At 44.7% G+C, this 26,886-nt stretch overlaps 1 protein-coding gene across 2 annotated transcripts in view; it reads left to right on the forward strand.

Moving 5' to 3' along the window:
* NET1 (neuroepithelial cell transforming 1) overlaps positions 1-26,886 on the forward strand; it is a 56,704-nt gene that overhangs the window by 24,953 nt on the left and 4,865 nt on the right. The window contains exons 2-5 of one of the 2 annotated variants that reach the window (XM_053978962.1): positions 1,536-1,602; positions 6,703-6,762; positions 25,261-25,368; positions 26,090-26,257. In XM_053978962.1, the coding sequence (XP_053834937.1) occupies positions 1,536-1,602; positions 6,703-6,762; positions 25,261-25,368; positions 26,090-26,257 (403 nt within the window). Of the gene's footprint in view, positions 1-1,535; positions 1,603-6,702; positions 6,763-20,999; positions 21,130-25,260; positions 25,369-26,089; positions 26,258-26,886 lie in introns of those variants that run through there. The other variant, XM_053978964.1, reaches the window with a different exon arrangement.

The raw sequence follows: 26,886 nt of genomic DNA on the forward strand, positions 1-26,886 counted from the left end.
AAAAAAACTATTTGAAATTTCAAGTTCAGATTTTCTCCCTGAGCGGAATGTACCCTTCTAAATCCCAAATAATGTTCCCTTCCAGAGGTTTCTGTGGAATGCAGCTCTTGGAAATGCCACTTTCCTTCCTGGAGCAGTGTCCTGGACACAGGGATGGTGTCCAGAGGCTGATCCTGGAGCTTGTGTGATCCAAGGAAAAGCCTTCTCTGATCTTAAATACATTGGAATTGTGTTTATGGTATTTTCTCCAGTTTTTGCCCTGCATCAGACACATTCCTGCCCCAGAATCTGGGAATGAAGGGAGTGAAATTCAGAGGATTTGCAGCCCTCTGTTATTCCCAGATTTTTGAGAATCCCATGGCATCTTGGGATGAGGAAGAGGAGGAAAAAAAGACAGAAAAAGGGGGAAATCTCCCCACAAAAAAGTGGGAAAAAATTTGTGTGACTCATTTGGGATCAGACACATTCCTGCCCTAGAATTTGGGAATGAAGGGAGTGAAATCCCTGAAATTCAGAGGATTCACAGCCCGTGGTTATTCCCAGGTTTTTGAGAATCCCATGGGATCTTGGGATGAAGAAGAGGAGGAGATGCCTGAGAGAAAAGGGGGAAATCTCCCCCCCAAAAAAGTGGGAAAAAATTTGTGTGACTCATTTGGGATCAGACACATTCCTGCTCCAGAATTTGGGAATGAAGGGAGTAAAATCCCTAAAATTCAGAGGATTTGCAGCCCTCTGTTATTCCCAGGTTTTCCGTAATCCTGTGGGATCTTGGGATGAAGAAGAGGAGAAAAAAAGACAGAAAAGGGGGAAATCTTCCCAAAAGAAAATTGGGGAAAAAATGATGTGGCCCATTTGTGACTAAAAACCCAAAAAAACTCACTAAGAGACACAAATCCCTCCAACCTCGGGCCAGGAGAAGCTGGAAAAAAATCTGGCTGGAAAAAATTCCTTAAATCCAGCAGAGGGTGAAAGCTGGGAGCGGAATTTGTTTGCTCAGGTGGAGCTGGTTCAATGAAGGGCTCAGCTTTGTTCAAAATTGGGATTACAAAGGGCCCTTTGTGTGTGCCTCAACTTCCCAGGAGGAAAATTCCCTCCAGGAAATCTCCCAGTGCAATTCCAGCCTGGAATTCTATGGGAAGCTCCAAGGCTGCCTTGTCAAAATAGGAAAATGAGGCTGTAAATTATGATTATTTTTTATTTTTGCTGTTGTATCCTCCCTTTCTTTTTTTTTTTAAATTTGGGATCAAAAAGAGCTTTTCTTACAATTCCCAGTGGAAAATTTTACACAAAGCCCCTTTTTATTACAGAAAATCAGGATTGTGAACCCAAAATTAAAAATTTTGGTGGGGAACGCTGACAATCCTTTGGCTTTCCACTTCCCAAAAAAATCCTCCTTTCCTTGCCTTGGCTGTGCTGGGAGCTGTGGGAAACATGGAATTTATCAATTCTGCAGCAGGAATTAAATAATAATAGAAATATAATAATAATAATAATAATAATAATAATAATAATAATAATAATTGTTTTCCTCACAGGTATCCTCTGAGACGAGGCAGCTCCTTCACATTCCTGACTCCAGGCCCACACTGGGATTTCACCCTGGTGAGTAAAACAGCTGGAAAAGCAGGAATCCAGAGGTGAAGGAAAAGCAGGAATCCAGAGGTGAAAACTCCTCTGGAAAAGAAGGAAAATCAACATTTTCCTTGGAATAATTCCTGAGTTTTCCAGCTCCTGAGCTCAGCCAGAATTCAGGGAAATTCTGGACACTTTTCCATGCTGAATTCCTGATTTTCTGATGTGTTTTAGCCCTGGCATGGTGTGAAAATAAAATGAGGAGTTTTTTATTCCTTAAATGCAAAAAAAAAAAAAAAAAAATCTGGATTTTATTGGTGTGGAGAAGCTCCTCAGAGGGAAATTTTGGTCTTCCTGTGAACTCTTTTTTCCATCCTTTATTTCCCAAGGCCTGGAGCAGGTAGGGAAGGATTTCCCTTTGGAATTTCCCTCTGGAATTGTCTGTCCTTCAGGCACGGAGGGTTTTGAGGAATTCCAGCTCCTGTCCCATCCTAAAGCTCATTCCCATCATTTGCTGCCCATGGAAATGCTGATCCCATCCTCAAACCTAAAAAAATTCCCTTTCCAAACCCAACCCCTGGAATTTTGGGATGAGCTGATCTGGCACAGCCAAACCCACAAATTCTCCTAAATTCAAATTTTGCTGAATTTTAGAAACTTTCAGTTCCATTAAACCCAGATTTTTAATTCTTACAAAACCTTTTAATTTATTCTTTTAAATCTGAAAATTCTGTGCTCTAACAACACAAACTAATTTTTTTTTTCCCCAAAATTTTTGCCAGTCCCAAAAATCCTCTTTTCATAAGATAATTTATGCAGAGGTTTGGCCAAAAGGCTGGAAAATGAACCTGGCTTGGGAAGAAATTTAAAATTCTAAGCCAGAATTTTCCATGTCTGCCAAAGTGGGATGGATTTTTAGGGAATGATCAGTGCTTGTTCTACACAATTCTAAGAAAAAATTAAATCAGTTTGGGTGTAAACATCCTCTGACTGGAAGCAAAATTCCTCATGGAATGTTTCCCTTCATTTAATTTTATTTCCTTTCATTTAATTTTATTAAATTTCAGTTTAATTTTTTTTTTTTGAGGATTTATTTCTGGGAAAATTGGAGCTTTGTGGATTTAATGATCCTAAAAATCTCATTAAAGTTTCTGACTTCAGGTGGGCAAAAAGCACCAAAAACCACTCAGATCCTTCCAAACCAAAATATCCTGGACTGACACAAAAAAAAAGGAGGAGAATTTAATTGGAATTATTTCCCAATTCAAACCCAGTCATTGCTTCCAAAGAATTCCTGGAGCTTCCCTCAGAATCCTTGAAATTCCATGATCAGCCCTGAGGTGTTCTGAAATAAAATCCCAAAATATTTTCATTTTGCTTCATGAGCAGCATTTCTTTTAATTTTCTGCCCTACAAAGCCCCTAAATTGGGTCTGGGGGTTTCATAATTTTGGGAAAAGGAATTTTTTCCATAGGATTTGAGGGCTGGGAAAAAAAGGAATCTTCTCCTTTAAGAACTTTTGAAAAAGGAATTTTTCCACTGAATTTGGGGGCCATGAGAAGGGAAATTTCCCACTTCAATAATTTTGGGAAAAGGAATTTTTCCCACAGGATTTGGGGACCATGAGGAGGGGAATTTACCCCTTTAATAACTTTGGGAAAAAGAATTTTTTCCACACAGTTTGGGGGCTGGGAAAAGGGAAAATTTCCCCTTTAATAACCTGGGGAAAAGGAATTTTTTTCCACACAGTCTGGGGACTGGAAGAAGGAGAATTTTCTACTTCAGTAATTTTGGGAAAAGAAATTTTTTTCCACAGGATTTAGGGGCTGGGAGAAGGGGAATGAGTGGGATAATGGATGGTAGAAGACCCAAAAATGGGAGAAAAAAAGCATTTTTCAGTTGCTTTTCCATCCTGTGGCTCCAAATCCTTGGATTTGAGCCTTTTTCCCTGGATTTTTTTTTTTCCTCTCTCTTCTGGCTCTGGAGTGCAATGTCTAAGATTTTATCCAGAATTAAATTATTGGGCAGAGGAAATGGAGCCGCAGCCAATGGAATCCTGAGTCTCGCCAGTTTAAAAACAACATTTTGGCCTCATTTTTGTGTCTGGCTTTGGGCTGGAGCTTTATGGGAAAAATTTAAATCCTCCACCCCATAAGGAACCAATAAATCCCAAAAAATAAATCCCCTCAAAAAGGGGGAGGGGGGGGGTCTTTATTGCATTTTTTTTTTTTTTCCTATAAAGAAATCATTAAATCTTCATTTTTTGGGAAAAATCACCTGGAAAAAAATCCTGAAATCCTCAAGGTTTTTTTTTTTTTAGGAAAAATCACCTGGAAAAGTGTGGCCAGAGCAGGCTTGGAGAGAGAACCGAGCTGGAATAATTCCCTGATCCCAAAGAAAAATAAAAAGCTGGATTTGCATTTTTTTTTCCAAGGCTTTCAGGGGGTCTGGAAAAGGATGGAGACAGAAATAAGGGAATTTTTTCCTCTCTGCTTCAGGAAATCTGTCAGAGGAGGGATTCACGTGAGAGTTGGGATCTTGTCTTTGCAAACTCAGAAAGAAAAATTGAAATAAGTGAGGAATTTTATCCTTGAATCTGAGCTGAGGAAAGAAAACAACAGCCAAATTGCAAAAAAAAAAAAACCAAAAATATAAGGAATTAGTGAGTGAATTTCTGTTAAACACCACCACGAGCTGGATATATTTAATATTAAATAATATTTAATATTATATAAGCATGGTGTGGACAGGCAAAACAAATTAAAAATTACTGTAACTATTGAAAATGTTATAAAAAATATTAAAATTGTATTTTTACAGCTTAAAAACACCATAAAAAGGAGCACTAAACACAAAAAGGGGTTTTTGAGAGCCCTCAGATTCTCAAAGGAACTTGGAAACTGAGCTGGTCAGCATCTAAAAAAGAATTTTAATGAATATTTCTCTTCAAATAACTCCAAAATTTCAGCTCTGGCAGAGCTCTGGCGTCACTGCAAGCGTCTCTAAATATTGGAATGCATTTTGAAATGCCAAGAAAACAGGAACTGCACCTTTGCTCCTGCCAGGAGGTCAAAGTGCTGCAGTGGGAGGGCACAAAAAGCGACTTTTGAACTTGGGAGTGGGGCAGGGGCTGGTCCTGCTCTCACCTCCTGCAAGGGATCCAGGCTAAAAAGGAGGAGAATTTAATTGGAATTATTTCCCAATTCAAACCCAGTCACTGCTTCCAAAGAATTCCTGGAGCTTCCCTCAGAATCCTTGAAATTCCATGATCAGCCCTGAGGTGTTCTGAATAAAATCCCAAAATATTTTCATTTTCCTTCACGAGCAGCATTTCTTTTAATTTTCTGCTCTACAAAGCCCCTAAATTGCATCTGAGAGTTTCATAATTTTGGGAAAAGGAATTTTTTTTCCACACAATTTGGAGGCCAGGAGAAGGGGAATTTTCCACTTAAATAAATTTGGGAAAAAGAAATTTTTTTCCACAGGATTTAGGGGTGGGAGAAAGGGAATTTTCCACTTTAAAAATTTTTTTGGAAAAGGAATTTTTTTCTACAGGATTTGGGGATGAGAGAAAGGGAATTTTCCACTTTAAAAAAAATTGGAAAATTATTTTTTTTCTGCAGGATTTAGAGATGAGAGAAAGGGATTTTTTCACTGAAATAAATTTGGGAAAAAGAAATTTTTTCCACAGGATTTGGGGGATGGGAGAAAGGGAATTTTCCACTTTAAAAATTTTTTGGAATTTTTTTCTACAGGATTTAGGGATGAGAGAAAGGGATTTTTTCACTGAAATAAATTTGGGAAAAAGAAATTTTTTTTCCACAGGATTTGGGGGATGGGAGAAAGGGAATTTTCCACTTTAAAAATTTTTTGGAAAAGGAATTTTTTTCTACAGGATTTAGGGGATGAGACAAAGGGATTTTTTCACTGAAATAAATTTGGGAAAAAGAAATTTTTTTTCCACAGGATTTAGGGGATGGGAGAAAGGGAATTTTCCACTTTAAAAAAAAATCGGAAAAGGAATTTTTTTCTACAGGATTTAGGGATGAGAGAAAGGGAATTTTTCACTGAAATAAATTTGGGAAAAAGAAATTTTTTTCCACAGGATTTGGGGGATGGGAGAAAGGGAATTTTCCACTTTAAAATTTTTTTGGAAAAGGAATTTTTTTCTACAGGATTTAGGGGATGAGACAAAGGGATTTTTTCACTGAAATAAATTTGGGAAAAAGAAAATTTTTTTTTTCACACAATTTGAGGGGTGGAAGAAGGAGAATTTTCTACTTTAATAATTTTGGGGGAAATGAACTTTTTCCACAGGTTTTGGGGGTGTGAGAAGGGGAATTTTCCACTTAAATAAATTTGGGAAAAAGGAAATTTTTCCACAGGATTTGAGGCTGGGCGAAAGGGCATTTTTTTACTTTAATATTCCAGAAACAGTGGGAAATAACAGGAATCTTAGTGCAGATGCCTTTGATCATTATTCCAGTGGTTCTGTTCTTGGGAAGGGAAAAGAGCTGAGAATTCCCAGGCCAAAAACCTCATTTTTATCCCACAAAAATCCTTGGTTTTTTTTAGCCACTCGCATTCCCAGCAGGAATTCTGCAGCCACAGCCCTGTGCTGGCCATGCCCAAAGGAATGGGAAATCCCAAAGCTCTCACACACAGGCAGGGACATCCTAAATAATAATGAAAATATAAATAAAAATAAGAAAAATAGAAATAAATAAATAAAAATCCAGAACTTCTGGATCCCTGGAATGTCCAAGGCCAGGTTGGAGCACCCTGGGATAGTGGAGGTGACAGATTTGGAACAGGATCCCAAAATCCCTTTCAATCCAGGATCTTATGACTTTAAATAAATCCCAAATCATTTCCCAGTGATCCCTGCTGCTGCCACTTCCTACTTAAAAATTCAATTCCCAACCAGAATTAATGGATGAGAAGCTTTAAGACAAATAATTTAATTTCCAGGTGACAAACTTCATTAAATAACAAAAAAATTGTGTTCAACTTTTAATTTTTGAGTACTTGCACTTAGCTGGGCATGTAAAAAATGAAATATTTCCAGATTACTGTATTCAAAATTACATTTCTGACCCCAAACCCATCATTTTGTTTGGTTTCTCACAGAAAAGGAAGCGCCGAGAGAAGGATGACGACGCTGTCAGCCTGAGCAGCCTCGACTTTAAGGTACTGAAAATCAATTTACACCACCTGAAAATGAATTTACAACACCTGAAAATCAATTTACAACACCTGAAAATGAATTTACAATATTTGCAATCCCCTCTTTTGGCCATTTCTGTGGAGTTTTCAGGGTTTTGAATTTAGGGTCGTGCCCAGCTGGGTTTGCTCCTCTCCCAACCCTGCCTCAATCCCAAATTCCAGGTGGGATGTGGTGTGAAATAAATGAGCTTTACCCACAAAATGTCACTTTTTGTGCCCTCCCACTGCAGCACTTTGACCTCCTGGCAGGAGCAAAGGTGCAGTTCCTGTTTTCTTGGCATTTCAAAATGCATTCCAATATTTAGAGACGCTTGCAGTGACGCCAGAGCTCTGCCAGAGCTGAAATTTTGGAGTTATTTGAAGAGAAATATTCATTAAAATTCTTTTTAGATGCTGACCAGCTCAGTTTCCAAGTTCCTTTGAGAATCTGAGGGCTCTCAAAAACCCCTTTTTGTGTTTAATGCTCATTTTTTTATGGTGTTTTTAGGCTGTAAAAACACAAATATTAATGTTTTAATAACATTTTTCAAGGCTCAAGGCCTCTGAGTCCTCCTCTCCCAACATTGCTGCTCCTGCCTCAATCCCAAATTCCAACCCCACCTCAGGTTGGATATTGGGTGAAATAAATGTGTTTTCCCCACAAAATCAGCGTTTTTTCAAGGGCCAGGAAGGCAAACTCTGCAAAGCCTCTTCAAATATTGTTTTATTTTGATTTCAGTGCCCTGGGTGGGGGTGAGAACCAGCTGGACTGGCTGGGTGGGAAATTGTCCTTAAAGCTGGGGATTGAAGGGATTTACGGAGCTCAGGTGGAGCTTTTCCTGATTTTCTGAGGGAAAAAAATCCTACATTTGTCCTGAGGTGGAGCTTTTCCTGATTTTCTGAGGGAAAAAAACCCTACATTTGTCCTGAGGTGAAGCTTTCCCTGATTTTCTGAGGGAAAAAAACCCTACATTTGTCCTGAGGTGAAGCTTTTCCTGATTTTCTGAGGGAAAAAAATCCTACATTTGTCCTGAGGTGAAGCTTTTCCTGATTTTCTGAGGGAAAAAAATCCTACATTTGTCCTGAGGTGAAGCTTTTCCTGATTTTCCTGGGGAAAAACTCCTTCATCCATTCTGAGGTAAGGTTTTTCCTGATTTTCTGAGGGAAAAATTCCTCCATCCCTCCTGAGGTGAAACTTTCCCCGCTTTTCCCGCTTTTTTTTTTGAGGGGAAAAACTCCTTCATCCATCTCGAGGTGAAGCTTTTCCTGCTTTTTTTGGGGAAAATTCCTTCATCTCACCTGAGGTGAGGCTTTTCCTGATTTTCTTGGGGGAAAATTGCATCCTCCATCCTGAGGTGAGGCTTTTCCAGCTTTTCTGAGGGAAAAAAATCCTTCATCCATCCTGAAGTGAGGCTTTTCTGAGGGAAAAATTCCTTCCCACTCTCCTGAGGTGAAGCTTTTCCTGCTTTTCTGAGGGAAAAAATCCTTAATCCGTCCTGAAGGGAAGCTTTTCTTGGGGAAAAATTGCATCTTCCATCCTGAGGTGAGGCTTTTCCTGCTTTTCTGAGGGAAAAACTCCTTCATCCATCCCGAGGTGAAGCTTTTCCTGCTTTTATTGGGGGAAAATTCCTTCATCTCACCTGAGGTGAAGCTTTTCCTGCTTTTCTGAGGGAAAAAATCCTACATTTGTCCTGAGGTGAAGCTTTTCCTGATTTTCTTGGGGAAAAATTCCTTCATCCATTCTGAGGTGAGGCTTTTCTGAGGGAAAAATTCCTTCCCATTGTCCATCTGTCTCTCCTGAGGTGAAGCATTTCCTGCTTTTCTGAGGGAAAAACTCCTTTATCTCACCTGAGGTGAAGCTTTTCCTGCTTTTCTTGGGAAAAAAATTCCTTCATCCATTCTGAGGTGAAGCTTTTCCTGATTTTTTGGGGGGAAAATTCCTTCATCTCACCTGAGGTGAAGCTTTTCCTGCTTTTATGAGGGAAAAATTCCTTCCCACTCTCCTGAGGTGAAGCTTTTCCTGCTTTTCTGAGGGAAAAAATCCTTAATCCATCCCGAGGTGAAGCTTTTCCTGCTTTTATTGGGGGAAAATTCCTTCATCTCACCTGAGATGAGGCTTTTCCTGATTTTCTTGGGAAAAAATCCCTTCATCCATCCTGAGGTGAGGCTTTTCCTGATTTTCTGAGGGAAAAAAATCCTTCATCCATTCTGAGGTGAGGGTTTTCTGCGGGAAAAATTCCTTCCCATTGTCAGTCTGTCTCTTCTGAGGTGAAGCATTTACTGCTTTTCTGAGGGAAAAAATCCTACATTTGTCCTGAGGTGAGGCTTTTCCTGCTTTTCTGAGGGAAAAAATCCTACATTTGTCATGAGGTGAAGCTCTTCTGAGGGGAAAATTCCTTCATCCCTTCTGATGTGAAGCTTTTCCTGCTTTTCTGAGGGAAAAACTCCTTCCCACTGTCCTTCTGTCTGTCCTGAGGTGAAGTTTTGTCCATTTTTCTGAAGGAGGAATTCTTTCAACCCTCCTGAGGTGAAGCTTTTCCTGATTTTCTGAAGGAAAAACTCCTTCATCCTTCCTGAGGTGAAGCTTTTCCTACTTTTTTTTTTTTTTTTTTTTTTTTTTTTTTTTTAGGGAAAAACTCCTTTATCCCTCCTGAAACGAAACTTTTCCCACTTTTCTGACAGAAAAACTCTTTTCATCTGTCCTGAGGGGATGCTTTTGCTTTTTTTCTGAGGAAAAAACTCTCTCATCTGTCCTGAGGTGAAGCTTTTCCCAATTTTCTGAAGGAGAAATTCCTTCATCCCTCCTGAAGGAGTTGAAGCTTTTCCTGATTTTCTTGGGGGAAAAACTCCTCCCCATTTTCCATCTGTCTGTCCAGATGGGGACACGAAGAGAAAAAGGAATTTTCCTGTTTAACACCTCTTTAGTTGAAGCTTAACTAAGTGGGGTTTAAGGTTTATTAGGCTGAGATTAAAGGCAATTTGCTAGTGGGGCATTTCCTGTGTGACCTCATGACCAGGGCATCCTGCTGATGTCACCTCATTTGCATTTCTGAATTAATTATTTCTTCTGAATTAATTTTTTTCCCTGAATTATTTCTTCTTGATTATTTATTCGGAATTAATTATTCTGGATTATTTCTTCTGAATTATTATTCAGAATTAAATATTCTGAATTATTCTGAATATTTTTTCTGGATTATTTCTTCTGAATTACTTATTTGGAATTAGTTATTCTGATTATTTCTTCTGGATTAATTATTCTTATTTTTTCTTAATATTTTTTCTGGATTATTCTGAATTATTTCTTCTGGATTATTTCTTCTGAATAATTCTGAATTATTTCTTCAGAATTCATTTTTCTGAATTAATTATTCTGAACTACTTAATATGAATATTTTTTCTGGATTATTTATTCTGAATTATTTCTTCAGAATTCATTATTCTGAATTATTTCTTGTGAATTATTTCTTCAGAATTAATTATTCCCCTGGCATTGCTGGATCATGCCCAGGCAAATTCTGGGTTGTGACCCTCTGAACCTGATTTTTTTAGATTTATTTTGTTCCTGAGGGAATTCTGTGTTCCTGATGCAATGGGAGTGCTCAGACAGGGAAATCTGCCCTAAGGGAGGAGGATTTTCTTATTTTAGTTTCCTTTTTTTTTTTTTTTTTTTTAATCAGACAAGCTCTTCACGTAGCGAAAAAATCCCCTGTGCTAGAATTTCTCCCACTAAGCACTTGTGAAATTAAAATATCAACAATCATTTTCACAGAAACTTTCCAAAAGGAAAAAAAAAAAGGGAATCCCTGGGCTAAAGTTCAGCTTTTCTTTCACTTCATTTTTGAATTTATTCTTTAAAAAGGATCAGCCTCTGCTGGACCTGTGGGATTTTGAGGCACACCCACCAAAGGAACTCCAATTTTTTTTTTTTTTTGGTCAAAATAAATGAATTGTAATTTCCAGGATTTTTGATCCCAACCCTCCAGGATTTTTAAAGTTTCAAAATATTCCTGTCAGATTTCCCAAACTCACCACCAGCCCTTTTGAGCCCATTGAGCTGTCCCCAAATTATTCTTTCCTCTGCCTACATTTAACCAAAATGAACCCAAAACCCCAAATTTGGCTCCATCCCAGCTGAAATAAAATCACAAGAGAAAATCACAATAATTCAATCATGTACTGATCAAACCACGTATGTTTTTAGCCCCTGATAAACTGATTTTCCAGGGTTTTTCTCTCTAAATCTCCAGCAAAAAATGGGATTTCAGCTCCAGCAAATTTAGCTGGAAAATCCCCAATTTTCCACCCTCCCCACATGCTTTTAAAATAAAGCTAAGGGGATTATTTAATTTTTAATTAACTGGGATCTTTATTTATTAATTGGGATTTATTTTATTTTTATCAGTTGGGATCTCTTTTATTAATTGGGATTTTCTTCTGAAAAGCTCCAGCAATGCTTTTTAAAGCTCCCATACCCAGATTATTCCACACACTGGGAATTTGGGATGTGGAATGGTCAGGGGGATCATCCAGAGGCATGAAATGCCTTTATTTATTTAGAAATAAAATCTATTTATTTCCTGGCTCATTTCCTTGCTTTTTACTCAAAACCCAACCAAATCCAGCAAATCTTTGAGACTTCTGTTTTCAAACCATCCAAATATTCCCAAAATCTGAGCAGGATTCCTTCAGCCTCTTCTCTTGTGCCTCCTTTGGGGAGAAAATCAGGAATTTTCTCTTGGGATCATGCCTAGAGCTGCTCTAGAATATAATTTATAATTGACTGTAAGAAGTGGGAATGGAGGGCAGGAAATTCAGTTTTTCCCGCTTTAAAGCTGAATTATTTCTGCATTTCAGGTGAGTTTGGGGCTGTTGGTGATCCCAAATCACCCCCATAACTGACTATAAAGAAACAGGGAAAATTGGGCAGGAAATTCAGTTTTTCCTGCTTTGAAGCTGAAATATTTCTGCATTTCAGGTGAGTTTGTGGCTGTTGGTGATCCCAAATCACCCCCATAATTTACTATAACAAACATAGGAATGGATGGCAGGAAATTCAGTTTTTCCTGCTTTAAAGCTGAATTATTTCTGCATTTCAGGTGAGTTTGGGGCTGTTGGTGATCCCAAACCGCCCCCAAAACTGACTATAAAGAAACAGGGAAAATTGGGCAGGAAATTCAGTTTTTCTTGCTCTAAAGCTGAATTATTTCTGCATTTCAGGTGAGTTTGGGGCTGTTGGTGATCCCAAACCACCCCCAAAACTGACCATAACAAACATAGGAATGGAGGGCAGGAAATTCAGTTTTTCCTGCTTTAATCCGTGCATTTCGGGTCCGTTTGGGGCTGTTGGTGATCCCAAACCGCCCCCAAAACTGACTGTAAAGAAACAGGGAAAATGGGCAGGAAATTCAGTTTTTCCCACTTTAAAGCTGAAATATTTCTGCGTTTCAGGTGAGTTTGGGGTTGTTGGTGATCCCAAATCACCCCCATAATTTACTATAACAAACACAGGAATGGAGGGCAGGAAATTCCATTTTTCCTGCTCTAATCCCTGCATTTCGGGTCCGTTTGGGGCTGTTGGTGATCCCAAACCGCCCCCGGGGCTGTGTGAGGTGCGGCTGAGTCAGGGAGGAAGCAGGAGGGTGTTTTTTGAAGGGCTGGGTGTGGATCTTGATGGTTGTTAGCAACTAAATAAACACTGGCAGCGCCTGCCGGGGCAGAGACTCAACTTCCCCCGAGGCAAAACGAGCGAAAAAAATCACTTTTTGGGTGATGTTTTCTCCTCTTGGGTTGGCCTTGTGAGGATTTAGGGACAGGGATTTCTGGAGGGAAGAGAAATCCCAGTGAGGATCCTTTTACTGAGCCCCCCAAGCTGCGTCCTCTGCAAGTGTCTCTCACGTTTTAGGGGGAATTTCAGCCCAAATTTCCAACTCCTGGAGCTGGAGGAGTTTGGGCAGCGGAATTATGGAATGGTTTGGGTTGGAAAGGACCTTAAATCCATCTCATCCCACCACCCTGGCAGGGAAAAAGGAACAGGCTGTGGTGATAAAGCTGGTGGGGACAACATCTCCAGGCAAGGCAGAAAACACTGATTTAATTTTATTTTTAATGAGAAAAAAATTACTTAGAAAACAGAGGAGAGGGGGAGGAAATCCTTGTTTCCAGAAAATCCTGGATTCTTGCCAGTGCAGACCACTTGGAGCCATCAATGAGAGGCATTCCATGGCTGGAGTCCTCACAAAACCTTCTCAAAAACCTCTTTCCTCTCAAAAATCTTCTCAATCCTCCCAAAACCTTGTAATTCCTCCCCAGAAAATTCATTCCTCCCACAACCTTGTCATCTCTCCCCAAAACTTTCTCATTCCTCCCCAAAATCTTGTAATTCTTCCCAAACGTTGTCTTTCCTCCTAAGAACCTTCTCACTCCTCCCCAAAACCTTCTCAACTCCTCCCCAAAACCTTCTCTTTCCTCCTCAAAATGTTGTAATTCCTCCCAAAAACCTTCTCATTCTTCCCAAAAACCTTCTCATTCTTCTCAAAAACCTTCTCTTTCCTCTTCAAAATGTTGTAATTCTTCCCCAAAACCTTCTCATTCCTCCCAAAACCTTCTAATTCCTCCCCAAAACCTTCTCATTCCTCCCAAAACCTTCTCATTCCTCCTCAAAATCTTGTAATTCGTCCCAAAAACCTTCTCATTCCTCCCAAAACCTTCTAATTCCTCCTCAAAATGTTGTAGTTCTTCCCAAAACCTTCTCATTCTTCTCAAAAACCTTCTCTTTTCCTCCCCAACCTTGTAACTCTCCCCTAAAACCTGCTCATTCCTCCCAAAATTTGTAATTCCTCCCACAAATTTCATTCTCCCCAAGAACCTTCTCATTCCTCCCAAAACCTTGTAATTCTTCCCAAAATCTTCTCATTCCTCCCAAAAACCTTCTCATTCCTCCCAAAAACCTTCTTTTTCCTCCCAAAAACCTTCTTTTTCCTCCCAAAACCTTCTCTTTCCTCCCAAAAAACCTTGCAATTCATCCCAAAACCTTATAAATATTCCCAAAACCCTTGAAATTCCTCCCAAAACCCCTTGGCTTCAGGCAGGGATAACCCAGCCTAAAAATCCTCCCCAAACAACACCAAAAATAAAATCCCAAACAAACCAAACCTCCTCCTTCTATTCCAACATGCCCTCAAGCTTTAAAGAAACAACCCAACCTCTCCTTCCCTCATCCCAGAGGTTTTTATGGGAATTTTCTGGGCGTGTCCGATCCCTGCAGGAACGTGCCCGTGCATAAGTTACAAATTTGTGTTTGAAAATCGACTTTGATGCCGTCCAGCAGCTCCGAAAAACAGCTCCTGGCACGGGAGCTGAAGGCACCAGGAGCTTCTTGCCCCATTAATCCCTGGGAAAAAAAGGGATTTAGTGCTTAATGAGATCCCTGGATTGGCCCGGCCGTGGTTTCTGCTCTCTCATCCATATTCATGAGATGGAAATTGCTTTTCTGCCCCAGCACAAGGCGGGTCGGGGGAGCTCATTCCCAAATGCTCCAGCGTGGATTTTGCCTTTCCTAAATATTCCCAAAATATTCAAGGAGAGATTTCATTTTTCCTAAATATTCCAAAATGCTCAAGGGTGGATTTTATTTTTCCTAAATATTCCCAAAATGTTCCAGGGTGGATTTTACCTTCCCTAAGTATTCTCAAATGCTCAAGGGTGGATTTCACATTTCCTAAAGATTCCCAAATGTTCATTGGTGGGTTTTACCTTTCCTAAGTATACCCAAAATGTTCAAGAGTGGATTTTACCTTCCCTAAATATTCCAAAATGCTCAAGGGTGGATTTTACCTTTCCTAAATGTCCCAAATGTTCAAGCGTGGATTTTACCTTTCCTAAATATTCCAAAATGCTCAAGGGTGGATTTTATTTTTCCTAAATATTCCCAAAATGTTCCAGGGTGGATTTTACCTTCCCTAAATATTTCCAAAATGCTCAAGGGTGGATTTTATTTTTCCTAAATATTCCCAAAATGTTCCAGGGTGGATTTTACCTTCCCTAAGTATTCTCAAATGCTCAAGGGTGGATTTTACATTTCCTAAATATTGTTCATTGGTGCATTTTACCTTTCCTAAATATACCCAAAATGTTCAAGAGTGGATTTTACCTTCCCTAAATATTCCCAAAATGTTCAAGGGTGGATTTTACCTTCCCTAAAGATTTCCAAATGTTCAAGGATGGATTTTACCTTTCCTAAAGATTCCCAAATTGCTCAAGGCTGGCTTTCAGCAAAACCAGAGTTGATTTTTTTTGTGGCTGTTTAAAGGATTTAAGTGGCTACTAATTATAGTCAGCTCCCAGCATCCCAAAAAAACGCCGGATTCCAGAGCAGCTCCTAAAGTTCTTGGATGACCCAATGGTCTCTCGTTGGGTCATCGCCTACTTTTGCTCATTTTCCAGAATCCTGCTCTGAATTTGGCTGGGGATATAAATACCCAGGAGTGGAATGATAAACACAGCTCGTGGCCAGTAAACAGCCTCGGCTCGGGGTCCCACTGAACATGGACGGCAAAAGCCCAGAGTGGAAAATCCTGTTTATCCCATCCTCGAGTGTTCTGCGCCTTCCACCAAAAATACCCCAGTAAAAACAGCTGGGAAGGGATGGTTTAGGTGGCTGGCAGTTCCCAGGAAATGGGATTTCAAACTGGAAATGGGCATGGACTGGATGATTTCGTTTTCCCCGAGACTCGCAGCCACCCAAGGGGTTAAAATGTCCCAGGTTCTTGCTTGGAAGGAATCGAATCCTGGTGGATTCCACGTTCCAGGATCTGGGAAAACTGGGGAAAAACTGCCCACTGAGGAACACCCACCAGGCTCTGCAGTGCCCCAGCTCCAACCTTCTCCTCTCCAACCAGGAGCTTTGATCCCTGGCTCTTGGATTAGGGATCACATGGAGCCATCCCAGAGCTGGACTGGGTCCCTCTGGCTCTGGTCCAGGGGGTTCCCAAATGCCTTGTGACCCTTCGTGGTCACCACAAACTGATGGCTTGATGGAGCAGAGGCTAAAGAATAAAGCAGGGATTTATTCCAAGGATCTCCTGCATGGATCCACCTTGGGCAGCACCAGAGCCCAGCCAGGGCTGCAGCCAAGAGGAACCAAAATGGTCCCAAAATGCACGAGCGCTCCCGGGGGCTCTCACTGGGATCAGCTCTGCTCCATTTGCACCTTGCAGTTCATTGTCCCATTCCAGCTTTAGCCCAGGCACTCCCATCCTGCTTGTTTTTCTCTCTCCAGCCCACGCTGTTTGTGCTCCTGGGGCTGAGCTTTGGATCATTTGTCCTTGGTGCCCAGCTGGAGCAGGAATTGTTTTGTCTCCCTGCTCTGTGCAGAGAGCTCAGCATCCCATAATGTGAAGCTCAGACCCACACACCAAAGCAGATCAGAAAAATATAAAAGCTAAACCTGAGGCATCATTTAGGATTCATGGCCTGGCCAGACCAGGTGCTCTAAGGATTCTCCTTCTGATGATGGGCTGAAAATCCCAATCCTGCTGGGATTCTTATGCCTTCCTGCTGCTCCAACACCTCATTTCCTTGAGTTTTTCCAAGAGAAAAGGCAGGATCAGGTTGTGTGTGTCCACCCTGGGGACATTTTCAGCTGTTGGGGACAACATTCCTGCACGGCCACACTTTGGCAACCCCTGGCATGAGGCAGATGCCAGGTGTCACTTCAACAACCCAGTATTTTTATCCCTAAAAACTTCCATCAGCCTGGAATTGCCTGCTGGAATTTTGGAATTTCAATGTGTGTTTTCTTCAGAATTCATCCTTTGTTAATCTCCAATTTATTGGATGATGCTTTGGGGCCGAAATAACAAATTGGCATGGCAATACCCCGGAGAGGATTTTTTTTTTTGGTGGCAGCCCTTCCAGGAATAAATTCCAGGAATGTCACAGGGATGAGGCTGCCCAGGACTCAAGGAGAACAGCTCTGTGGGAATGAAATCCCAGCCTGAAAACAAGAGGAAAGCTGAGGGTTGGGTGATTCCCTGTCACTCCAACTCTTCCTAGCTCCCTGATTTGATAACAGGAGAGGAGTCACCGAGGGATTTTGCTCCTGGAAATTAAAATCTCCATGGGAATCCAGGCCAGGAATGCTGTGGATACCCCCTGGCAGGAGAGCAGGAAGAACTGGTCTGGTATCCATGTCTGGTATCCACGGCCTGGCCCGGCTGCGTTCCTGAGGCTCCTGGAAGGACAGGGAAGAGGGGGAAGGGAGCACTGGGAGATCTCGTGGATTGAAGGATGTGTCCCGAGCTGGAGGGAAACTGGAATGACAGCGCAGGGTTTACAGGGAAATCCATCAAGCTGGGTTGTTGCTCCTTCCTCTTCCCATATTTTGGCTTTTACCCGAGCATTCCCAAGTTGCACAGCCTTGTTCGGGATGGGTTGGCATCCCAATGAACTCCAGTAAATTTAAGATATTCCCTCTTCCACGGCAGAAGTGGAGCAGAGGCAGGCGAGGAACGTGGAGGAATCTGAGCACGCCCAGAGCCACGCTGGGCATCCCGGGGAGGTGATCCTGGGAAAGGGTTCTTGGAGCTGTCCTTGGGCACATCCCAGCCTGGCTGTCTGCAGGCTTCTCCGGGTCTATGGCCTTCCCTGTCAGTTCCATCCCTTGGGATGATTTATGGTCATCATCTTCACCCCTTGGATGGGTTTATGGTCATCATCTCCATCCCTTGGATGGGTTTATGGTGATCATCTCCATCCCTTGGGATGGATTTACGGTGATCGTGTCCATCCCTTGGGATGGGTTTATGGTGCTCGTCTCCATCCCTTGGGATGGATTTTTGGTGCTCATTTCCATCCCTTGGGATGGATTTTTGGCGTTTATCTCCATCCCTTGGGATGGATTTTTGGTGCTCGTCTCCATCCCTTGGGATGGATTTTTGGTGTTTATCTCCATCCCTTGGGATGGATTTTTGGTGTTTATCTGCATCCCTTGGAATGGATTTTTGGTGTTTATCTCCATCACTTGGGATGGATTTTTGGTGCTCATGTCCATCCCTTGGGATGATTTATGGTCATCATCTCCATCCCTTGGGATGAATTTACGGTGATCGTGTCCATCGCCTGGGATGGATTTGTAGTTCTCATCTCCATCCCTTGGGATGGATTTTTGGTGTTTATCTCCATCACTTGGGATGGATTTTTGGTGCTCATGTCCATCCCTTGGGATGGATTTATGGTCATCATCTCCACCACTTAGGATGGATTTTTGGTGTTTATCTGCATCCCTTGAGATGGATTTTATGGTGTTTATCTCCATCCCTTGGGATGGATTTTTGGTGCTCATCTCCATCCCTTGGGATGGATTTATGGTGGTCATCACTCAAGATGGGTTTATGGTGCTCATGTCCACCCCTCAGGATACATTTAGGGTGCTCGTGTCCATCACCTGGGATGGATTTGTAGTTCTCATCTCTATCCCTTGGGATGGATTTTTGGTGTTTATCTCCATCCCTCAGGATGGATTTGTGGTGCTCATGTCCACCATTTGGGATGGATTTGTGATGATCATCCGTATCCCTCAGGATGGATTTACGATCGTGTCCATCCCTTGGGATGGGTTTATGGTGCTCATCTCCACCACTCAGGATGGATTTTGCCCCAAAATGTCCTGGATGACCTGTACAGATCCAACTGGCACACAGAAACCATCCCACCTCAGACTGCACCAGCTCCTCAGGGAATTGGTGGCGCTCAGGCCTCTCTCCAAAGGCAGGGCATTTCCCAGGACACAAATCCCTGTGCCCAGCCCTGGAGCTCTGTCCCATCAGGCCAGGAACGTTTCCTCACCGTCACCTCACCTGGGCCTTGCATCACCACGGATCCGTCACCTCCCCAGGTGTCACCACAAAGTCAGGGATCACCCGTGGCTGCGCCACGCGGCCCTGCCCGAGGACAGCGCAACACCCGCGTCACCAAATGTCACCAGGCGCCTCGGATGGCAGCAGGAGGAGCTTTGGGACACGGGACACACCGGGAGCGTTTCGGTGTCACCTCGGTGTGACTCTGCTTCACAGCTCCTCTCACTCCCGGGGGTTCATCCCCTGCTTTTAGCTGGCTTTTTGCCATCTCCCTGCAAGGAAATGAATCTCCTGAATCTTTAGGTTGAGTTTAACAAGGCTTGGACCTTGGATTTTAGGAGAAACGGGTTTGATAGTGTCTAAAAAAAGATCAAATCAAGGGAGGGTTTGTCTGCTCCTCCCCAGAGTCAGCGTCACTTTGGTGTTAAAAATAGCGGATTTCAGTAATCCAGGAAAGCATTTTTGTGTCTGGAAGAGTCACAGTCTGTCCTTTCAGCAAGTGGAGACCCTGTGTATCCTGAATTTCTGGGAATCCTCAATGTCCTGGCATTGCATGGCAGAGGTTAAGCGGGTGCAGATTTGCTGAGAGAAGCAAACAAAGCCAAAAGTTAGAAATCCAGGGGAGGGGACAGCAGGATTTTCCTTTTTCTCCTCCTCCTGACTCTGAAAACCGCTGTTTGCAAACCTCCTGCTGGAACCCACCCCAGATTTCCCTCCTTGAAGCAGCAGCTTGGTCAGCACAGGTAGGCAGCCAAATCAACTCAAGTTTATTTTTACCAGCACAAGAAAGTTTTTACTTCAAGAGATTTGCAGCAGTGCCAGGAATAAAAGGACTTGAACAAACAAACAGAAAATCCAAACCCTTTGCAGCTCCAGCCGGGCCTGCCGAGACAGGCTCCCCTGGGAGAGCAGGGGGAGAGGCTCAGCCCAGCCCCAGAGCTGTGCCAGCACAGCTTTAAAGCTCAGAGCAGACTTAAAAGCACAGGTCTAGACAAGAATTATTATTTTTTTTAAAAAAAACATTTTGCAGCAGCAAAGGTTTTATATACTCCAGCGTTGGCAAGGAGAGCTGCTGTTAAAAGGAGGTTGTCCCGCCAGGCTGTAAGTGCCAGGAAAAAACACTAAAAATGGGGGGGAAAAAACCAAATATATGCTTGGCTTTGTGGGATGGGACAGACTCTTTGCCCTCCTTGCAGCAGAGTCTCTTGGAGGTCCCGTTTTTCACAGAATCCCAGGATGGGTGAGGTTGGAAAGGAACCCAGTGGGACACTGGCCCCACTCCCTGCTCCAGCAGGGCCATCCCAGAGCACAGGGCACAGGGCAGTGCCCGGGTGCCTCTGGAATGTCCCAGGGAGGAGACTCCAGCCCCACTCTGGGCTCTGCCCAGGGCTGGGCTCTGCCCAGGGCAGAAGTTCTGGCCCCTCACTTTGGGAAGGACCTTGAGATGCTCGAGCACGTCCAGAGCAGGGAGAGGGGCTGGGAGCACAAAGCCTGTGAGGAACTGAGCTGGGGGTGCTCAGCCTGGAGAAAAGGAGACTCAGGGCTGGCCTCAGCTCTCTCCACAGCTCCTGAAAGGTGCCTGTGCTCAGCTGGGCTTGGGCTCTGTCTCCAGGCAGCGCTGACAGAGCCAGAGCACACAGGCTCAGGCTGAGCCAAGGGAAATTCAGGTTGGATATCAGGAAAAAGCTTTTCCAGAAAGGTGATAAAGTTCTGGAATGGCTGCCCGGGGAGGTGGTGGGGTCACCACCCCTGGATGTGTTTAAAAAGCCTGGATGTGGCCCTGGGTGCCAGGGTCTGCCTGAGCTGTTGGGCTGGGCTGGGCTCGATGCTCTTGGAGGTCTCTCCCAACCCAGGGATTCTGTGAGTTCCATGAAGTTCTGCCCCACATCCAGGGGGAATTCCTGGGCTCAGTCCCTGCCCGTTCCCCTGGTGCCGCTGCTGGCCCCGAGCAGAGCCTGCTCCACCCTTTGGAAGCTCCCTGTGGACACGGATCCCCATGGATGGGGTCCCTCAGCCGGGTCCCCTCTGCCCTGAGCAGCCCCAGCTCCCCCAGCCTCTCCTGCAGGCCCTGAACCATCCTCCCATCCCTGCTGTGGCCCTGCCCCAGCAGCCCCAGGTCCCTCCTGTCCTGTGAGCCCACAGCTGCACACAGCACTCAGAGAGGAACGAGCAGGAGCAATTTTTGGGAGAGGTTTTTTTTTTTTTGGGAGAGTTCTGGAAGAATTTGGGGCTCCGGGAGGGTCCGCAGCGCCCCGGGCACCGAGGGGGCGTGGCTTTGCCGTGAACGGGGCGTGGTTTGTGCGGCGGCCCCGCCCCCTGGGGTGAGGTCGGGGGTGCGGCGCGCGGCGGGCGCAGAGCGCGATGAGCGCGGGCTGAGGGAGGGTCGGGCGCTCCTGCGGCCATGGTGGCGCACGACGAGCTCGGCGGGCTGCTGCCCATCAAAAGGACTATCCGGGTCATCGACGCGCAGAACCAGCACTTCAGGGAGCAGGAGGTGAGCGGAACAGGGGCTGGACAGGGGGGAAAAATGGGATTTAGTTGAGGGGAGACTGGGGAGGGGGAGCCCCCTCAGCTTCCCGCCCTCCGCGTCTGAGGGGAGGGGGCGAGCCGGGCAGAGCGCGGAGTAGACAGCGATTTAAGACTCATATATATATATGTTTAACTTCATCTCTCTGTATACACATATTTTGTGTAAGTGTATATATATACGCAGTATAGTTAAGCTCATAGCCCCCAAAGAGTGGGACCAGGCAGCCAGAACCGATGTCGGCGCCTCACCCAGCGATTTATATACTGTATATATGTTTAAGTCCATATATGTATATGTTCATATATATTTGTTTGCATATATATACGTTACAGATACAATATATATACGTTACAGATAATTATATTTAAGCTCATAGCCCCTAAAGACTGAGCCAAAACCAATCTCGGTGCCTCACCTGACCCCGCTCCCCCCAGGTGGCTTTTCATTAAAAATTCGCTTGTTTTCATTTGAAAATCGCCTGTTTCCATTAAAAAATCTCTTGTCTCTCAGCGCTCTTTCCACTGACAGGATTTTTCTTAATTAAGGTGCTTTTTTGCTGCTTAAACCTTAGAAAAAAACCCTCGTGGGCTTTTGAGAGCTGGTTTGTTTGATGGAAGTATTGTTGTTTTTATCGCGTGTTGTTATGCAGATGGCAATAATTGCGCTCCTCCAAGGTGTTCCCAAGGCTCCTGCTGCGACAGGAGCAAAAGTTCAGCAGCCAGGTAGGGCCCGGCTGCCTTGGGCTGGGTTTATTGCTCAGATTAGTGGCGAGAGATGAGGTGGAAACGTTTTTAAAAAAAAAAAAAAAGGCGTCTCCAGACATGGCTGGGGTTTTTGAGGGCTCAGCGCCGAGTCACCAAGCTCAGCAAATCCCGGCTTTGCAACAGCCAAACTTGGGCAATCTCATTGTGCAAAAGGGAAACCAGATGTTGGGGGAGAAATAACATAAAGCAGAGCTCTGGCAGGGGAGTAAATCGCCTCTAATTCTGAATTCTGGAGTGAGGCAGCGCTTCTGTCTGAGCCGGAGTTCAGTCGGGAACGGGCTGTTGGATTTGGGCAAGGGCTGATTGTTCAGCTTGAGGCTCAGCAAGCCCCTTGCGTGTGGATCTTCCATGGTCAGGTGGTTGGTGATTTCTGGCAGGAATTATTCAGGCTGCTGACTAAAATGCCTTTTTTTGCTGAATTGGCTCGGTAGGAAAAGTTTTTGTCACGCGTGGTTTTGCCATTGCTCACCGTGTTTGTGTGGGGCTGGTGTGAACTGTGTGCGGCACGTAGGAATTGCACTCGAGCAAGGGATCCTTGTAAAAACCACTAATTATTACCCAGCGCAGGGGAAAGGTTGTGGGTGTGCTGCTGGAAAAAAAAAAAAACCTTGCTCAAAAGTACAGCCCGGTTTTCTTTCCAGCAAGGTGCAATCTTTTCATGAGTTAACCTGCACTTAGAAGCGCTTGAAGGAATTTCAGGGGTGTGAAATCTCGCCTGGCACAAAATTAGCTTTAGTGGCTGCTCTCGTGATGTATTAATTCAGTTTTAATAAAGAGTTCTCTGGAAACACAATATTTCCCGATGGAGCTGTTGACCCCGCTGGCGTTTTAATTATTTGTGAGTGCTGTAACACCCCTGGATTGTTACAGAAACCTCCCAGACTTTATTGTATGCTGGCTCCTGTAAGGAAGACGGCGTGGAGACAGGAGAGTCATTGTTTGCAAGTAGAGAGCTAAAAAAAAACCCCTCCTGAGCCCGAGTTATCCGCAGTATGAACCGCCCGGAGTCTCGGCTTACACCGCGCCGGCCGGACGGGGAGTCCGTGACCCCGGGCTGAAACACAGAGCTCAGCCAAGGGGGAGTTTCCAAGCACAGGGGTTTTATTTTCCTCCTCCCTGCTCTGGATCAAACGATCTTCAGGAGGAGGAGAACAACCAGATGGGTTTTTTTGGCAGTCGGGCCGTGTCTGAGGAGCGCTCAGACACAAAGTGGGAATTTTTATTTTTTTTTTTTTCTCCTCCTTTACGAGAGGAAAAATGTGCTTTTGCTGAGCTGAATTCAGGAATTCCTGCTGCCAGCCCTTGGGCACGTGCACGTGTCACTTCAGCCGGGCACAGATGTGCTGGGAAGGCATTCCCACATTCCCGCACGGCCCTGGGCTCCCGGCCCCGTCACTGGATCTCTGCGGAGCTGCAGCGCTGACCCTTCGCCAGTGACCTGGTGGAGCCTCCCCATGGCTCGAGGTTGCTTGCTTTTCATTTTCAGTGTCATATTTTGCATTTTCAGGTTATTTTTATCCCTGGCCTTGCCAGAGCCGTGGGTGGCTTTGTGTCTGCATCTTCCCTGATTCAGTCCTGCGCTTTCTTAAGCTTGTCTTGGCCCACGACCCTTTATTTATCCATCCTACATTTATCCTGCACTTTCTAGAAGTAAACACCTCCCTTTTCTTCCACTCAGAAGCATCTGCAATAAATTAAACCTTCCTTGTTGTCTTTGAGCCTGGCCTGACTTTCCAACCTTTTCCTGACTGTCCCTGTCCTGAGCTCAGTAGAGGAGTTCCTGGTGTCCCACTTGGAGTTCCTGGTGTCCCACTTAAACCCAGCTGAGGATCCCATGATCCAGGACACTTTTACAGCTTTTCTCCATTTTTATGGTACCCTCCTAACTCTGACATTTCCCCAAACGCTTATAGCACAGCTTTGTGCTGTGCCAAGAGCTCTTTTCTTCCTGCACGGCTCATAAATTGTTTCTTTTCATGTTCCCCCCCTGCAAGTTTGAAGGCTGAGCTCAGGGTGAGCTCACCTCCTCCTCCTCCTCCTCCTCCTCCTCCTCCTCTATTGCCCAACACCGCGTGTGGGCAGGGCTGCTGCTGGGGTCGAGTTGCTGAAATCGGATCTTACACACACACACACGTAGCTTTTATGCTTCTTCAGTCTTCATGACTGGAATCCAGCTCTGTGTGTTCCTATTTCCCGTTGTTTTTTTTTTTAGTTTTGTTTTCAACATTTGTCACTTCTGGGCGAAGGGTTTGGCCACCAAGCTGGGCTGGGAATGGAAACAGCCCAGAGCTCGTCCTCAGCAGCCTCCACAGCCTCTGCCTTTTGAAAGAGTATGAATTCAACAATAATTAACCCATTTTAACTGAGATGAACCCAAATTGAGGCTGTTCTGCTTCCCTGTCCTGATGGAGCTTTGTGCTGAGCAGTCTCCTGAGGATGAGTCACGTCCAGCCCTGTGCCAGATGTTTGGGAGCACCAGGACAATCCTGCAGCCTTTTCCAAGGCTTAACTCGGAGCCCATCTCTTCCCAGCTTCCCCCTGTGCACACCTTTCCTGCCCAGCCCTCGACACACAATATTTTTGATGTCAAACACGTCGAGTTGCCAACAGAATTTTCAAAACTGAAGCAGCAGGAGCTTTCCAGGGGCGTTTCCTCTTTCTTGGCAGCGTTTGGGTCGGGACAGACTTGAGCTCCCGGCAGGGATTAGCGGTGGAGAAAAGCAGAAGCTCCAACTTTCAAATCTAAACAACGTGTTAGAAAAATTGCAGTCATTGCAGGGGGTGGGGGAGAGCAGGAGGAGGAGGAAACTTTGCAAAGTGAAGGATTTCAGCTTTTATCTGTGTGCGTGTCCCTCGCAGGAGTGTTCAGCTTGTGGTTGTTTGCTGGTTGTTAAAGGAGCTGCCGAGGCTGTGCTGGGCCCCCACTGCTGCCCTGCTCTCCAAAATAAAATGGAAAAACACATTTTTTCTCCAGAGGAAAAGATGAGGAAATGGAGAAGCAGATCCCAGCTCCATCTTTAGCTGCCGCAGAGTGTCAGAGAACACTTTAATCTATTTCTGTTCAAAGCATAACAGTCCCTGCTGGAGCCCTATTTTGAATTCTCACTGATGTTCTCTCACCTCTTTTAACACTGGGCAAAAACCTCTGCAGTTTAATTGCTGCCTTAAAGTTCAGACAAATATTTATAGCCTTGAAAGATGGATGGCTGCTTCCAAACACTCTACTTGCTGTGTTTGCCACTCCTTAAGTGGGTTTGTGCTTTTGGAAGCTGCCTGAGAAATTTCCGAGGGAGGCACAGCCAGGACAATTTGTTCTCTGCTTGCTTTGCAGGAGCCAAGCACTAAACGGGTCCGGCCTTTAGCACGAGTCACCTCCCTGGCAAACCTGATCTCTCCTGTCAGAAATGGGGCAGTTCGACGCTTTGGGCAGACAATCCAGGTAAGACCAGAGTAAAACCTGGAGATTTGGGCAAGGGATTGGTTGGATGGGGTGAAACAGGCACCCCGTGGGGTTCTGAGGCGTCTCGTGGAGCTCTGTGTGAACTTTCTTGGGCCTTGGGGTTGGAAAGTGCTACCTCAGGAGTGCACAGGTATAAAGTGCTGTACAAACAGGTTCAACAGTAAATAAAATCAACTGCTTCAGATAAAGAGCTGATAAAGTGCCCCGGGCCTGGGCACACGTGTGCTGCAGCATGATGAGAGCTGACCCTGCTGCCCAGCACTGGCACGGCAGTGTTTGCCAAGGAGCTCTGTGCTCACACCTGCAGATAACAGCACGTCTGGCTTTTAGGAACCGTGCAAAACACCAGGGCAAAGTTCACGTGGCTTCTCATTAACCTCTTCAGAGCAAGAGTTACGAGCCTCGTTTATTTACTTCCTCATACCTTGGAAATAAGGCCAAGCTTTGCTTTCCCATCTTCCTCCCCAGCGTATCAGTGCAGGGAGAGGGGCATGGAAAACCTTGCCAAGCTCTGGGCTTTCTCAGCAGCTTGATTAAAGCTTTCCTTTATCTGAGGAAAAGTGTCTGGGTGTGTTTTCCGGCCCTGGATAACCCAGGAGGACGAAGGATTGGGAATGGGATGGCTAATCTAATACTCCTGAAATGTTGGCTCTCCACGGTTTTTTATAGTATTTTTCATTATTTTTTTCAATCCCTGCAGTCGTTCACCCTTCGCAGCGACAGCAAATCCCCTGGCTGTGCCCAGAAGCCATGCAGCAGGTCTGCTGCTCCCACTCCCCCTAAGAGGAGGAACAGCGTCCTTTGGTCTGAAATGTTGGACGTCAACACGAAGGAATCCCTGAGCACCAAAGAAATCAAGCGCCAGGAGGTAACTGCCCATGGAAAACGGGATTGGGAACAGCAGCCGAGGCCTTTTGTCCCTTCCCTTGCTGGGAAAGGAGTAACAACCTTTGGGGGAGGGACTGCATCTTCCTGTGCACCTAAACCTAACATTTATGTCTGCATCAGCCATGGGAAAAGGTGGATTCCACTCTGGAATTCATCTCCCCAGTGTGACCCTTTGGAGATGCCAAACTTTCCACGGCATTCCTGAAATCCCAGCCCCAGCCCCGCTGGCTGCTCTGCAGCTGCCCCAACCTCAGGTTCCTCGCAGAGCCAGCTGTCTTTCTCCTAAAGCTCCTGACAATTGGTTGGAAGCCAAGCAGCAAGGCCTTGGCTTGCCTTTTTCCTGGAGATCTTGGACAAATCTTCTGGAGACGGCACAGGAGCTGCCGGAAGCCGCCTGGGATTTGACCTCTGCGGTTTCGGGGGTTTTGTGTTTGCAGCCTTGCCTGGCTAAAAGCAGTGATTTAAAAGGCTCCAGTATTTAATTTGGCTCGTGCAGGGGCCATCAGGGCTTTCACACAGTTGGAAGCAAAGCTGCTTTCTCAGGGCTGGGAAAGCAGATTTACTCGGGGTTGTCATGCCCAGGTGCCACCGAGGGATTGGGGTGGCCAA

This window comes from Vidua macroura, chromosome 5 (assembly GCF_024509145.1).
Source record: "Vidua macroura isolate BioBank_ID:100142 chromosome 5, ASM2450914v1, whole genome shotgun sequence".
NCBI lineage: Eukaryota > Metazoa > Chordata > Aves > Passeriformes > Viduidae > Vidua > Vidua macroura.